The 14,726-nt window shown below is 45.8% G+C and overlaps 1 protein-coding gene and 1 long non-coding RNA gene across 3 annotated transcripts; one reads left to right on the top strand and one right to left on the bottom strand.

Moving 5' to 3' along the window:
• The first annotated feature begins 2,514 nt into the window (after positions 1 to 2,514).
• On the top strand, positions 2,515 to 5,632 carry LOC117186844. 2 transcript variants are annotated; one of them, XR_004471718.1, is made up of 3 exons: positions 2,515 to 2,773; positions 2,850 to 3,573; positions 5,601 to 5,632. It is a non-coding gene; the product is annotated as an uncharacterized LOC117186844 (long non-coding RNA). The 2 variants fall into 2 exon arrangements; XR_004471717.1 differs by lacking the exon at positions 5,601 to 5,632 and adding an exon at positions 3,674 to 3,862.
• A 6,640-nt stretch (positions 5,633 to 12,272) lies between these two features.
• On the bottom strand, positions 12,273 to 14,324 carry LOC117186110 (39S ribosomal protein L3, mitochondrial-like). Its single transcript, XM_033386205.1, has 2 exons — positions 14,301 to 14,324; positions 12,273 to 12,785 (listed from the first exon to the last, which is right to left on the bottom strand). The coding sequence occupies exons 1-2, from the start codon at positions 14,322 to 14,324 to the stop codon at positions 12,336 to 12,338; spliced, it is 474 nt and encodes a 157-aa protein (XP_033242096.1). The 3' UTR covers positions 12,273 to 12,335.
• Between the last annotated feature and the right edge of the window lie 402 nt (positions 14,325 to 14,726).

Below are 14,726 nucleotides of genomic sequence, written 5' to 3' on the forward strand. Positions count from 1 at the left end.
GCTGCACCATCCGGGGTAGTCAAGGGGTCCCCGGCCCCAAGGGGTCTGCCAGCCGCGATTATTGAGTCGCCCTTGGGGTCCCCCGACATGGATTGTCCCGATTGTGTTTTCGGACCTCTCCTCGCAGCGCTTGCTGCCTCGAGACAGTGGACCAACTTAGTCTCCTTCCCCGTCGTTTTGGGCACTGGTTTCCCACATGCGCTTGAAGAGGCATGGTCTTTGCCCTCCGGCACTTTAAGAGGAGTACCGAGCTCCTTTGCGGTGTTTCTAATATTTAAATTTGAGTTTGGCATTGTTGGTCCCACGAGTAGACGGGAAGGGTTTAGTCACCCGCCCGCGTGCCCCGGGAAGTCTGATGTAAACTGGAGGTCTACAGGTATCCCGAGTTCGCATATTAGCGACCGAGCACCCCCTCGGCCATGCATCCTTCGGCATATGACAGTGTCACCTTGGATTGGGGTTATTTCACTGAGAGTTTTCTTCTCTCCGCCCGACTACAATTAGCAAGCATCCTGGCAGAGACATGACCGTACAAGGACCTGTGTCCAGCCGCCCTCACGGGGAGAGTATAGTCGCACTTCCACCAGTGTGTACAGTTACGGCGGGGGCCGATTCTCTCGTGACCCCTGTATCCTAGGACGTAAAGCACAGTCGCCTCGGATTCAGGACTAGCCAAGAACCCGAGACGCCTGTGCCCCGTTCCGAGATTACAGTTGTGACAAGCATGTAAACGTCCTGTCTGGTAACGTTGGTAACATCGTAATAGTCTTCCACCATCCTCTGAATTATGTCATCCAATGATACAGCTAGGAGGCAAGACCGCGGTGAAGGCAAGTGTGATTTCCCGCTTACCGGCCCAAAGACAACCCAGCCCAGCTCGGTTGCAGCCGCATATGGTCCCTGTCCGGCAAACAGTCACGATCTAATTGGAAATCCCAAATGTCCGTGATCCAGTCCAATAAATATCTTCGTCACTGCGTTTGTGTGGGGCCTAATTGGCAGGCTAGCATTAACGCCTTAAACATCTCGTCGGTGTAGAGTCAGCATCGGCATTCTCAGGCTCGAAGCGGAATACACGTTTCACATCGCATAGCGAATTGGCTTGCCTGTTCCACGATGGTTAGCTCCCTGGAGGATCCACCACCAAACCACTGAATATTTAGATGACGACGCTCACCTTGCACGCCCACATCCTTTCTGAGGAAGTCGTCGTTCATCGTAACAGATGATCCTTCATCCAGAAGTGTGTATGTATCCACTCGTCGGTTTGCTCCGTACAGCGTTACTGGCAGTATAGTGAACAGTAGGCGGCCTCTTTCTGCGTCGACACAATTTAAGATCATCTGTGCGGCCGCATCCGCCTGCAAAGCCCCTCTGTACAGGCTACGTCTAAAAACTATTGTCTGCTGGTTTCGCTAACCTTCTGCGACCTTGCAGGATCTAGTCGTATGAGCACTTCGTAGGCATGAAGAGCATAGTCAATGCCTCCTCACGTACCTCCACCTGTCTGGCGGAGAAGCTCCGTTGAAGTCCCTCAGCCTTTAACTGTATGTTGCCCTCCACAGATTGGACAACCTCTGAGACGGCTCTCTTTTTGCTCGCCGCGGTATTGGTCGATCCCTGCATGTAGCAATCGGCGCCTTGGTTCCCACCCTTCGATGTCCACGATAGTATACTCCACGATAGCGCACCACGCACTAAAATGCACAATAGTTGGGAAAGGTATAATCGTCACAGCATGCCTTGCCCACTCCACTCGCTTGCTTGTACGGAGTTTGGCCACAAGTTCTTCAAAAGTGTTGGGTTGCTTAAATGCTGATCTGCCCTCGCTGACTGCAAGAAGGCAGTGAGATTACTCACACGGCTTGCAAAGGGAATAATCTTCGTCAGGCTGTGCTCCGAAATATTGGGCACCTCTCGTATTCCACTCAGCTGGCTGCGTACAAGCTACTCCGGTCGACCATATCTGAAACACAGCTGCTCCACAACAGCTCTCACGTTGCTCGGATGAATCAAGAAAGACTTGACGGTCTCGCGGTCTTCATCCTTCAGTGCCTTCAACACGCGTTGGTTGTTCTCCGGATTTGTACAGTTGTACGCTTGCGTTGTCTCAGTATATGTACAAAGAAAGATCGTCCAATCCTCGGGCTGACCTTCAAATACTGGCAGATCAGGAAGCTTGCGGGGCATATAGTTTCCACTGCTTCCATTTGGTGTCGTCCAGACGTACGATCCAGCTAGTGGCGTCGGCGTCGTGACGTTGCAGATGCCTACACACGGCGGCACACACAACAATATATATACTTTATGGGGTCGGAAACGATTCCTTCTGGACGTTACACAGATCCATTTTCACCACAAATCTAAAATACCCCTATACTCATTTTGAGTATTGTAGTGGCGCCTGTCCAACCAAAAATATCGGATAACCGTCCCACGGTTTCCCCTTTCCTTAGACATGCACCTTGCACCTTTTGGGCAGTTACGCGCAAGAAAAAAATGACACAAGTTAACAGCGGCTACTGTCAAGGTGTGGTGAGAAAAGGGGAATGAGAGAACCAAGGGCTCAAGCGGAAGGAGAGTGGCTTAGGCATGTTCTTTCCAATTTTACTCGCAATCCCAGACGGACGTCTGAGGAAAATACTCAAGTAGTGCAGTGAAAGGAAAAATTCTAACCTCGACCGTAATTACCGCGTGTCCATCGTGGCTAAGATCTAGTCAAAAGATCAGCCGACCATTCCTACGTTTATTAAGCGAAGGCCGAACCCATCGGGTGAGTGAAATTGTACCCCAACTGCCGGCCAACAGAAAATTAAAGTTCGTTTTTTTTCTTAAAAACCTAACCATAGGTTTGGTCGTACGTAATACCGTACGAAACGCCGGTCGTAGTGCCGTAAGCCGTACCCACTACAGTCTCGTCACCTTACCACACATATAAGTACCCATCGTACCGATCGACTACAGTATGTGTTAGCCGTCTTCGCCCCCAAATCTTCTTTCGGCGTGGCGTCTGCATACATGTGAGCATCACTGTATTTACCGCAGCGTTTACCGGCGTGGGTCCACACACATACAAGCCTTGCTCGGCCTACACCAGTGAAAAACGGTCGATTGGCTTATATCTACGCGTGCAGTGACATACATATGTACATATGTGTGAAATTGACTATTCCCTCTTCAGTGACTTTCGTCATTGCTAAGTCGCTTACGCCGCCTGCATACGAACAATAACGCTAAAGGAGAAGACAATTACCGGTGCCGTAATACTGTTTGCGTTGCTGATGAAGTCATTCGGTGTCTCGATCATGATGGCTATGCCCATGCATTTCTTCATATTAGAATAATACTTTGGAACCCCACTATTGTACTGACCCTAGGATTAACATTAAAAGTTAAATTCGTGTGATTCGGTTTGTTTGGTTTATCATAAAGAAATGTGCAACTAGAAGGAAAGGAACTAAAACTAATACTCGCGCATATCGCCTATCTACTCTGACACACTGATATTTACAAGTTTTCAGCCACCCTCATCGACCACATGGAAGCGCTTTCATCGTTGGATTTGATCGTAATGTGAGTGATAACCTGTGAACGTTTGCTATATGTGAATTCAAAATTTTACGCAAGTCGAAGCAACCTTAAAGATTCCATGCCTCGACCGTAAACTTCCCAGCCGTACTGTAACGCTGACCAATCCAATTGTTCACGTGTTTGTTTTGCTCTGCTCTTTCGCAAGCAATGTAACTTTCTGCAACTCCGAATCTATCGACAACCGAACTTGTGATTGGGATTACCCCACAAGCAATTGCTGTGCACTTTAAAGATGCATCCATCCGTCCCTTGTTTTTGCATTTAAACTGAAAACCCTTCGAATATATTTCTATTTGTGTATATAATTATATATAATTAGTTGACCCTAGTCTACTAAGATCTTTCATCATGATATTTTTATACCCGATACTCAAAATGAGTATTGGGGTATATTAGATTTGTGGTAAAAGTGGATGTGTGTAACGTCCAGAAGGAATCGTTTCCGACCCCATTAAGTATATATATTCTTGATCAGCATCAATAGCCGAGTCGATTGAGCCCTGTCTGTCTGTCCGTCTGTCCGTCTGTCCGTCCGTCCGTCTGTCCGTCCCCTTCAGCGCCTAGTGCTCAAAGACTATAAGAGCTAGAGCAACGATGTTTTGGACCCAGACTTCTGTGATATGTCACTGCTACAAAAATATTTCAAAACTTCGCATCGCCCACTTCCGCCCCCACAAAGGACGAAAATCTGTGGCATCCACAATTTTAAAGATATGAGAAAACCAAAAACGTAGAATTGTAGAGAATGACCATATCTTTAAGACTGCGGAATCTGAATTGGATCGCATCAAGAAAACAATTCATTTTTTCTCGCCCTGTCTCTCTCTAACACACACGTAGCATAGGCGGCTTTGCTTAGAGTAAAACATTAGCGCCTAGATCTCAGAGACTACAAAAGCTAGAGCAACAAAATTTGGTATCCACACTCCAAATATATCGGACCGAGACGAGTTTGTTTCAAAATTTCGCCACACCCCCTTCCGCCCCCGCAAAGGACGAAAATCTGGGGATATTCAAAAATCTCAGAGACTATTAAGGCTAGAGTAACCAAATTTGGTATCCGCACTCCTGTTAGATCTTACTATAAAACGTGTATCTCAAAATTTCACCCCACCCCCTTCCGCCCAAACAAAGGACGAAAATCTGTTGCATCCACAATATTGTACATTCGAGAAAACTAAAAACGCAGAATCATAGATAATGACCATATCTATCAGATTGCTGAATCTGGATCAGATCAGATCAGATCATTTTTATAGCCAATAGGAACAAATCAATTTGCAGTGGCTACGCAGCGCCCGACGTCACGCTCAGACTGATTTTCTGTCTCTCTCGCACGCACTCTTTGTCGTGTCGTTTAATATTAGCGGCGTCTGCCGGAGGAGAGCCATACTGACTTAGTATCGGGTATAACTGTAGAGTTGCGGTGTCCGCAGCAACTCACAACGTTCCCCCTCGTTATATATATAATTAATCTTAATTGCAGCTTATTTGAACATATTATCCTTATTACTTTAGTAGCCTTTATACATATATATCTACCCTCTTAGCAGCCATGAGAGCTTGTAGAAAAGTTTAATGAATAAACTGTTTGTAATGAAGTCCCGTTAATTGTTGCCGTTATTAAGGATCATGTGGCGCCGAGATGACGTAACCTAGCAGAAGTAGAGCGTTTATTTTAGGGATCGTTACCCATTACTCAGCCTATTTGGACCGGTGCGATCAAGGAAGGGTGGGCATACCGAGTTGCAATGACACCGCAAGCAACTCCCGCTCGAATTAGTTCCGCTGACTCATCTCCCTACACTGTCATTTTCTCTGTAAATTTCTTCCGTCTGAACCTTGAACCGCACGCGAAACTTATTTTTATTGTCTTTGCTCCTAGTGCTCGAGCTCGTGACGCGATCTCTCCCTACCCCACCCCCACTCTACCCGACTAACCATGAGACCGGCAGCAACGCGTGCATGGATCTTGATCATACCCTCCATCTGCTCGTCTACCGCTTCAGATCCTAGCCTCCTGCTTCGTTATCTGTTACAGTATCGGGTATAACGAGGGGGAACGTTGTGACCGCGGCGACCTCAACTCAACATTTATACCCGATACTTAGTCAGTATGGGTCTTCTCCGGCAGACACCGCTAATATTAAAGGACACGACAAAAAGTGCGTGCGAGAATGACAGATAATCTGGGCGTGTCGTCGGGCGCTGCGTAGCCACTGAAAATTGATTCGTTCCTTTAGGCTATAAAAATGATCCCATCTGATCCAGATTCAGCAATCTGATAGATATGGTCATTCTCTATGAGTTTTCTAGTATGTTCAATATTGTGGATGCCACAGATTTTCGTCGTTTGTGGGGGCGGAAGCGAGTGGGGTGAAATTTTGAAACAAACTTGTCAAGGTCCGATATCACAGGAGTGTGGATACCAAATTTGGTTACTCTAGCTCTTATAGACACTGAGAGCCTTGAATTCACATCTTGCAATAGGCAAAGCCGACCATGAAACCTGTGTGTTAGAGAGAGACAGAGTGAGAGAGAATGAAGTTGTTTTCTTGATTCTGGCTATAATATTTAAAAGATCTGGTTCAGATTTTGCACTTTAGAAGATATAAGATATCCCGCCCCCACAAAGGACGAAAATCTGTTGCATCCACAATATTGCACATTCGAGAATCATAGATAATGACCATATCTATCAGATTGCTGAATCTGGATCAGATCGGATCATTTTTGTAGCCAAAGGCAAGAAATCAATTTGCAGTGGCTACGCAGCGCACGACGTCACGCTCAGACTTATTTTCTGTCTCTCTCGCACGCACTCTTTGTCGTGTCGTTTACTATTAGCGGCGTCTGCCGGAGGAGAGCCATACTGACTAAGTATCGGGTATAAATGTAGAGTTGCGGTCTCCGCAGCAACTCAAAACGTTCCCCCTCGTTAATTTTTAAATTTGAGTTTGGCATTGTTGGTCCCACGAGTAGACGGGAAGGGTTTAGTCACCCGGGGCATAGCCCGCGTGCCCGGGAAGTCTGATGTAAACTGGAGGTCTACAGGTATCCCTGTTCCCTAGGGCGTAAAGCACAGTCGCCTCGGATTCAGGACAAGCCAAGAATCCGAGACGCCTGTGCCCCGTTCCGAGATTACAGTTGTGAAGAATAGGCCCCCCATATCCCTTCCAAATCTTTCCAGTGTGCCACCCTCAACCTCAACTTCCTCTTCCTCAACTTCCCGTCTTGCTTCCACTTTTCCAAAAAACTAACTTCTCTTTTAGTAACCTATCAGAATGTAAGAGGCTTGCGTAGTAAGCTCAGCATTCTTTTCCGGGATAGTGTTGCATTTGCTTCCCACGTTATTGTGTTTACTGAAACCTGGTTAAAGCCAGACATTCTTAGTTCCGAGGTTTTGGCAGGTCGGTACACAACTTTTAGAAAGGACCGTTCGTCTCGACGGGCAGGGGGGGTTCTAATTGCAGTGGACTCTTACTTCACGTCGGAACACTTCACAGTCCAAGTTCAACTGGAATTCCTGTGTGTAAAACTGATTCTTCCCGCTTTCGCTATATTCATTACTTGCTCGTATATCCCACCTTTTTCGGATATTTCAATTTATGAGCAGCACTTGTCCGCTTTAACCGCTGTTTCTTCCTCGCTATCTGATAAAGATCGTATGATAGTTCTTGGTGACTTCAACTTGCCAGGAACTGTTTGGTCTTCGGTAAACGAGTCTAGTATCCTAGTGCCCATGTCACGACATGACTTTGTTGACGGCTTGCTTGACCTATCCCTGTCTCAAGTCAACCATGTGAAAAATTCCTTGGGTCGATTGCTTGATCTGTGCTTTGTATCGGATCCGACCATAGTGTTGTTAACCCGAGCCCTTCCGCTCACTATACCTGAAGACGCCTACCACCCTACTTTCGAGGTGTCGCTAGATATAGGACCAACTGTATTGGATCGGTCGAGTAGGCTGCCCGAACGTGTCCGCTGCTTTCGTAAAGCCGAGTTTGCGAAGCTTAATAACCTCATTAGGGATTTTGATTGGTCCGCTTTGTACTTGTGCACTTATATCATAAAAGGCACAAACATTTTTTACAATGCTCTTGGCACATTTTTCGATTCTTGTGTCCCGCTTTCTTGTCCGACTAGATCTGGAAAACCCCCTTGGTTTACCAAAGAGTTATCCAGTCTAAAAAACTTAAAATCAAGACTTTATAAAAAATTTCAAGAAGTGGGTTCTCCTACTTCTCACTCTCGCTATGTATTAGCTCGGTCAAACTTTTCAGTTCTTAATGCTCAATGCTATAAGAACTACCTATCTCGATGCAGGATACGTTTTTCTCAGGACCCTAAACAGTTTTACAGCTTCGTAAACAGTAAGCGTAGAACGTCCGCACACCCATCCTCGCTATCATTTTGTAATACGTCGACAAATAATGATCAGGCAATTGCCGATCTTTTTGCCCAATTCTTCCAAACCACCTATTCTGAGGAAAGCTACTCTGGTCATCCGTACCCATACGGTTTACCGAGGTCGAACGGCATTTTCAGTCCCTTGTTAAATGAATGTTTCCTACTTCATGATCTTCGACTAGTTAAGCCGGTGTTTTCACCGGGTCCAGACGGGGTTCCAGGTTGTGTACTCAGGTACTGCGCCGAGGCTCTGTGTGGACCTTTGCTTAAACTATTCACCCTATCCATTGATTCTTCTTGCTTCCCCCGATCTGGAAGGAATCGTTTATAATTCCTCTCCATAAAAAAGGTAGCAAGTCTGATGCAAAAAATTATAGAGGTATAGCAAAGTTATCCGCTATTCCTAAAATGTTTGAGAGGGTTTTAACTCCGCACTTGCAACATCTCTGCAAGTCACTTATATCTCCAACTCAGCATGGATTTATAAGGCGGCGATCAACCACCACGAACTTGTTAGAGTTTACCTCTTTCATTATTAAAGGCTTTCAAGGTAACTTACAGACGGATGTTATTTACACCGACTTCAGTAAAGCATTCGACTCTGTAAACCATTCCCTTTTAGCGCATAAACTTGACCTTTTAGGGTTTCCGCCCAACCTCCTGAGATGGATTTCTAGCTATCTTTGTTCTAGGTCTCAAAGAGTCCTCTTCAAAAACTCCCTCTCTTTACCAGTAAAGGTTTCTTCGGGAGTACCACAAGGCAGCCATCTAGGCCCCTTACTCTTCACACTCTTTATTAATGACTTACCTTCAGTATTAACATACTCTCGAGTACTTATGTATGCGGATGATGTTAAACTCTGTGTCCAGTACAAGGACATTTCATTTCATTCTCGCTTGCAATCCGATCTCAATAACTTTCAGTCATGGTGTTGTGCAAACTTGTTACACCTTAATGCCTCGAAATGCAAAGTTATGACATTTCATCGTTTGGTGGTTCTCTTGAGAGAATTACCCTGGTGGATGATCTGGGTGTTATGTTAGACCCCAAGTTAAAGTTTTCCGAACACATTTCTACCATAGTAAATAAGGCCATGGGCGTGCTTGGGTTTATAAAGAGGTGGTCAAAGGAATTTGACGACCCCTATATAACAAAGACTCTCTATACCTCGCTTGTTCGTCCGATCTTAGAATACGGCTCCTGTGTATGGTGCCCTCAGTACAAAGTACACCAGGACCGTATAGAATCAGTACAAAAAAACTTTTTACTCTTTGCTCTGCGGGCCTTAACTGGGATGCGGGTGTAAGACTCCCATCTTACTCTAGTAGACTACTATTAGTAAACCTCCCATCCTTAGTTAACCGTAGAAAAATGCTTGGTGTGATATTTATGCACAACTTGATCAGGGGTGACATAGACAGCCCTGATCTGTTGAGCCGCATAAACTTCACGATTCCTATTAGACTGACTAGAAATTTTATACCGTTGTTCCTTCCACTTTGTAGATCGAATTATTCCTTGCATGAACCGTTTAGGGTCTTATGCTCGGATTATAATTCCCTCTACCATATTATATCCACCACTAATTCTCTTCCTCTTATTAAATTATTAATCCTTACACACCTTTCTATTAATTAGTAACTGTAGTGGTATTTGTACTTTGATTGCATGCTTAGTTTCTTAGTAAGTTTAGTACTAATTTTCCTCGAATGTTAGTCTAATAGCTATCTTTCTTGCATGTTCGCGTTTGGTTCGGCTACGCACCGCGCGTCATGCGGCAGCGCCCCTCGGTCGGTTGGGCGGGAGGAGGGCTGCGTTTTGCCTGGGATCCGCGCGTAACAGCCTTCTGCTGGCGACACACGGGCCACTTGACGGTGCAGTAACTGCATCGCCTCTTGAAAGATGCAGTCATTGCATGTCAACGTCCACAACAACAAGCATGTAAACGTCCTGTCTGGTAACGTTGGTAACATCGTAATAGTCTTCCACCATCCTCTGAATAATGTCATCCAATGATACAGCTAGGAGGCAAGACCGCGGTGAAGGCAAGTGTGATTTCCCGCTTACCGGCCCAAAGACAACCCAGCCCAGCTCGGTTGCAGCCGCATATGGTCCCTGTCCGGCAAACGTCACGATCTAATTGGAAATCCCAAATGTCCGTGATCCAGTCCAATGAATATCTTCGTCACTGCGTTTGTTTGGGGCCTAATTGGCAGGCTAGCATTAACGCCTTAAACATCTCGTCGGTGTAGAGTCAGCATCGGCATGCTCAGGCTCGAAACGGAATACACGTTTCACAACGCATAGCGAATTGGCTTGCCTGTTCCACGATGGTTAGCTCCCTGGAGGATCCACCTCCAAACCACTGAATATTTAGATGTCTGGCGGAGAAGCTCCGTTGAAGTCCCTCAGCCTTTAACTGCATGTTGCCCTCCCCACAGATTGGACAACCTCTGAGACGGCTCTCTTTTTGCTCGCCGCGGTATTGGTCGATCCCTGCATGTAGCAATCGGCGCCTTGGTTCCCACCCTTCGATGTCCACGATAGTACACACCACGATAGCGCACCACGCACTAAAATGCACAATAGTTGGGAAAGGTATAATCGTCACAGCATGCCTTGCCCACTCCACTCGCTTGCTTGTACGGAGTTTGGCCACAAGTTCTTCAGAAGTGTTGGGTTGCTTAAATGCTGATCTGCCCTCGCTGACTGCAAGAAGGCAGTGAGATTACTCACACGGCTTGCAAAGGGAATAATCTTCGTCAGGCTGTGCTCCGAAATATTGGGCACCTCTCGTATTCCACTCAGCTGGCTGCGTACAAGCTACTCCGGTCGACCATATCTGAAACACAGCTGCTCCACAACAGCTCTCACGTTGCTCGGATGAATCAAGAAAGACTTGACGGTCTCGCGGTCTTCATCCTTCAGTGCCTTCAACACGCGTTGGTTGTTCTCCGGATTTGTACAGTTGTACGCTTGCGTTGTCTCAGTATATGTACAAAGAAAGATCGTCCAATCCTCGGGCTGACCTTCAAATACTGGCAGATCAGGAAGCTTGCGGGGCATATAGTTTCCACTGCTTCCATTTGGTGTCGTCCAGACGTACGATCCAGCTAGTGGCGTCGGCGTCGTGACGTTACAGATGCCTACACACGGCGGCACGACTCCATGCGCTGTCTGCGCTGTACTGGCTGCGCAAAATGGCGTAAAATAGCTGCTACTCGCAAGCAGTGGTGGTCCGCTATAGGATGGCGACTGCTCACTCCGTCCCCGTTAGGTATTACGTGCTCACATTGTTCTGGGCTCTTGCCCCTTGTCCTTTTCAGCTCCTGCTCCAACGATGCAATTCTCTCCAAGAGATCCAGCAGTAGAGGTGGCTCGTTCTGTCCAAGTGCGGAAACTCCTGCTGTGGTCGTAAAACTTCTGGTCGTAAAACTACCAAGGTGGCCGTAATGGTTTGGCTAGGAATCAGCGGAGCCGACGTAACGTTACTTTCGACTTCGGCGGCCTGTTTCCTGCACCACTACTTCCAGATTGCGAAGACGCACTAGTTGTTGTGGAGGTGGATTGCCCCTCCATTATTCGGTTACTTTTTCTGGGAGAATTTTGCATCCTTCTATTTCCCAGAAGCTCCAGATAATCGACGCTCCCTGCGTCTGCTTTGGGTCGCTGCCTGCAGCCCAGTCCAAATATCCACGCTGTCCGCGTTCCTCTGGGCGCTGCCTGCAGCCCAGCTCATATCGACGCTGCCTGCATCCCTAGAAATTCTCTAACTGGAGGTGATTGACTGCCTGTACTCCAGCGCAAATTGCCCTTGCAGTTCCTTGCCTGGGACTGTGATAAAAATACCATGTCGGTGGTCACGCGGAGATGCCTTTAACAGCATCAATCAATCGGCAACAGTTATTGTCGCATGCAGCTGCTGCTGCTGGCCCCTGCTGGTTCTGAGCTGCCGCACCGCTGCTAAGCTGTTTTATTCTATGAAGTACATCGATACATAACCTAGCAAAATATCGCCAAAAAATTCTTACCGCAGTATGTCCTCCTGCTTTAACCACGAGACAGTGAAACAGTGAAGCTTAAAACCCAGGCGGCACCTCATGGTAGCCGAAAGTATGTCCGTTCGTTTGTAGCTAGAAATTCACCTTTTATCGATATACATTAAATACTAGATCTAATACTACCCCGCCTATAGCGGTCAATTATCGTCCGACGACACTTACCATACTCTTTTTACGTTTGGTTTGTTCTTTTTCATGGCTTTATATAGTTTATTTTGTATAACTTTCATTTTATTAGATATAAAGACTTTTATAATTGATAGAAAATAAAACTAATCACTCTTGTATATAATAGTTTCATCCTTAAATTTGTGCATCTGTTCATACCAAATGTCCTCAAAAGTAGTGTCCACCTCACCGCAAAATGTCGGAAATGGCGGAGCTTGCTTCAGCTTCCGCAGGGGCAAAATCGTATCGTATATATATACGAGGCCACCGGTAGGTCCAGGCACTGAGCTACCTTGCACCCACATGACATTGTACTTTGCGTTAGTGCGCCAAATTCGCAGGCCTTTAAGAACACGCGAACGATTACCCATATGACCAGGCATCTTTGTACCAGGCCAGACACGTCCCTTTTCGCCACCACCTCCAATGTTACCGGGACGGCGATGAGTCTTGGTAACGCCATGTGAAGCAGGCATGCCCTTGTAGCCGTGTCGCTTGACTACACCTTGGAAGCCGTGGTCCACGCTATAACGAAAAGCCAGACAAATTAAAAGCTATTAGACCATTCATTAATCTAAATATAACTAAAATTCCATTTTAATATTGCAAAGTTAGATAGTACAGAAAAATTCATCAAGAATTTTGCATTTAAATTGTTAAGCAGGTTTTATTTATACATAGTTGGCAATCACAATGACACGAAGCCATCTCTCAGTTCGCAAATATCGTTTCACAGTTTCGTGGTGTCTGAGCAAATCTCTTATTTGAGGGACACATTGAGAAAAGATCAAATCAGTTTTTGCTCAATTCACTCAAGCAAAGACAGATTTTTTAGCCTCTTTTGCTACTGTCTTTCACTGGGCAATTTGTTGCGAACAAACGACAAAGGTGTCTTTTGCGTATGAACATATGCGTGCTTGTTAGAGTGGTTCCTATTTGACTATTGACGCTTAAAAAAACTAGCAAAAGTCAGAAACTTTGCAAATCTATAAAAAATCTTGTATGTGTGTAAAGTGTTGTTAGTGTTGTCGTCTCGACCGGACACAAAAAACATATAACACAAGCGAAGACACAGAAAATGTTCTGCTCAGTGAGAGAGCGAGTGTACGTGGTTTTCTGTTTTGTCAGTGACCAGACCGACCACACAGGAAAAAAGTGTTGACCGCTATTTTCGAGCTCTGCTCAAAGCACTTTTAATTCATAGTTTTTGAATTTCTGATTTGTCTTATTTATTATATTTTGTAATCCCTTTATTTTGATTTTACGATAATTCTAGTGAAATTTCGAGTGGAATTAGCCATTTATTGTCATATAAAGTTTCTATGTTGCAAGCTTTGCAATAAATAAACGAGGAAGAACGTTGTGAGTTTCTACAGCGACCGCAGCTCTACATTTATACCCGATACATAGTCGGTACGGCTCTCCTCCGCCAGACAGCGCTAACATTGAACGACACGACAGAGTGCGTAGCGACAGAAAATTGATTTGTTACTTTTGGCTATAATAATAATCCGATCTGATCAAAATTCGGCAGTCTGGTACATATGGTCATTCTCTATGATTGCGGATGCCACAGATTTTCGTCCTTTGCGGAGCGGAAGTGAGTGGCGCAAAATTTTGAAATACACTTGTAACAGTGACATATCGCAGAAGTCTGGATACAAAATGTCGTTGCTCTAGCTCTAGTCTTAGAGCACTAGGCGCTCATAGGGACGGACAGACAGACAGGACTCAATCGACTCGGCCATTGATGCTGATCAACAATATATAAATTTTAATTTTATTTCTTTCAATTTTTATTTTATTTTATTCGGTTTGAGATAGGCGTGGCGACGGCCGACGCGGTTGATTTCTCCCCCCGAACTAATCTACTGCTTTGTTTGGCATTGTTGGTCCCACGAGTAGACGGGAAGGGTTTAGTCACCCGGGGCATAGCCCGCGTGCCCCGGGAAGTCTGATGTAAACTGGAGGTCTACAGGTATCCCTGTTCCCTAGGGCGTAAAGCACAGTCGCCTCGGATTCAGGACAAGCCAAGAATCCGAGACGCCTGTGCCCCGTTCCGAGATTACAGTTGTGAAGAATAGGCCCCCCATATCCCTTCCAAATCTTTCCAGTGTGCCACCCTCAACCTCAACTTCCTCTTCCTCAACTTCCCGTCTTGCTTCCACCTTTCCAAAAAACTAACTTCTCTTTTAGTAACCTATCAGAATGTAAGAGGCTTGCGTAGTAAGCTCAGCATTCTTTTCCGGGATAGTGTTGCATTTGCTTCCCACGTTATTGTGTTTACTGAAACCTGGTTAAAGCCAGACATTCTTAGTTCCGAGGTTTTGGCAGGTCGGTACACAACTTTTAGAAAGGACCGTTCGTCATGACGGGCAGGGGGGGTTCTAATTGCAGTGGACTCTTACTTCACGTCGGAACACTTCACAGTCCAAGTTCAACTGGAATTCCTGTGTGTAAAACTGATTCTTCCCGCTTTCGCTATATTCATTACT

The sequence above is a fragment of the Drosophila miranda genome, chromosome XR (assembly GCF_003369915.1).
Source record: "Drosophila miranda strain MSH22 chromosome XR, D.miranda_PacBio2.1, whole genome shotgun sequence".
In the NCBI taxonomy this organism is placed as follows: Eukaryota; Metazoa; Arthropoda; class Insecta; order Diptera; family Drosophilidae; genus Drosophila; species Drosophila miranda.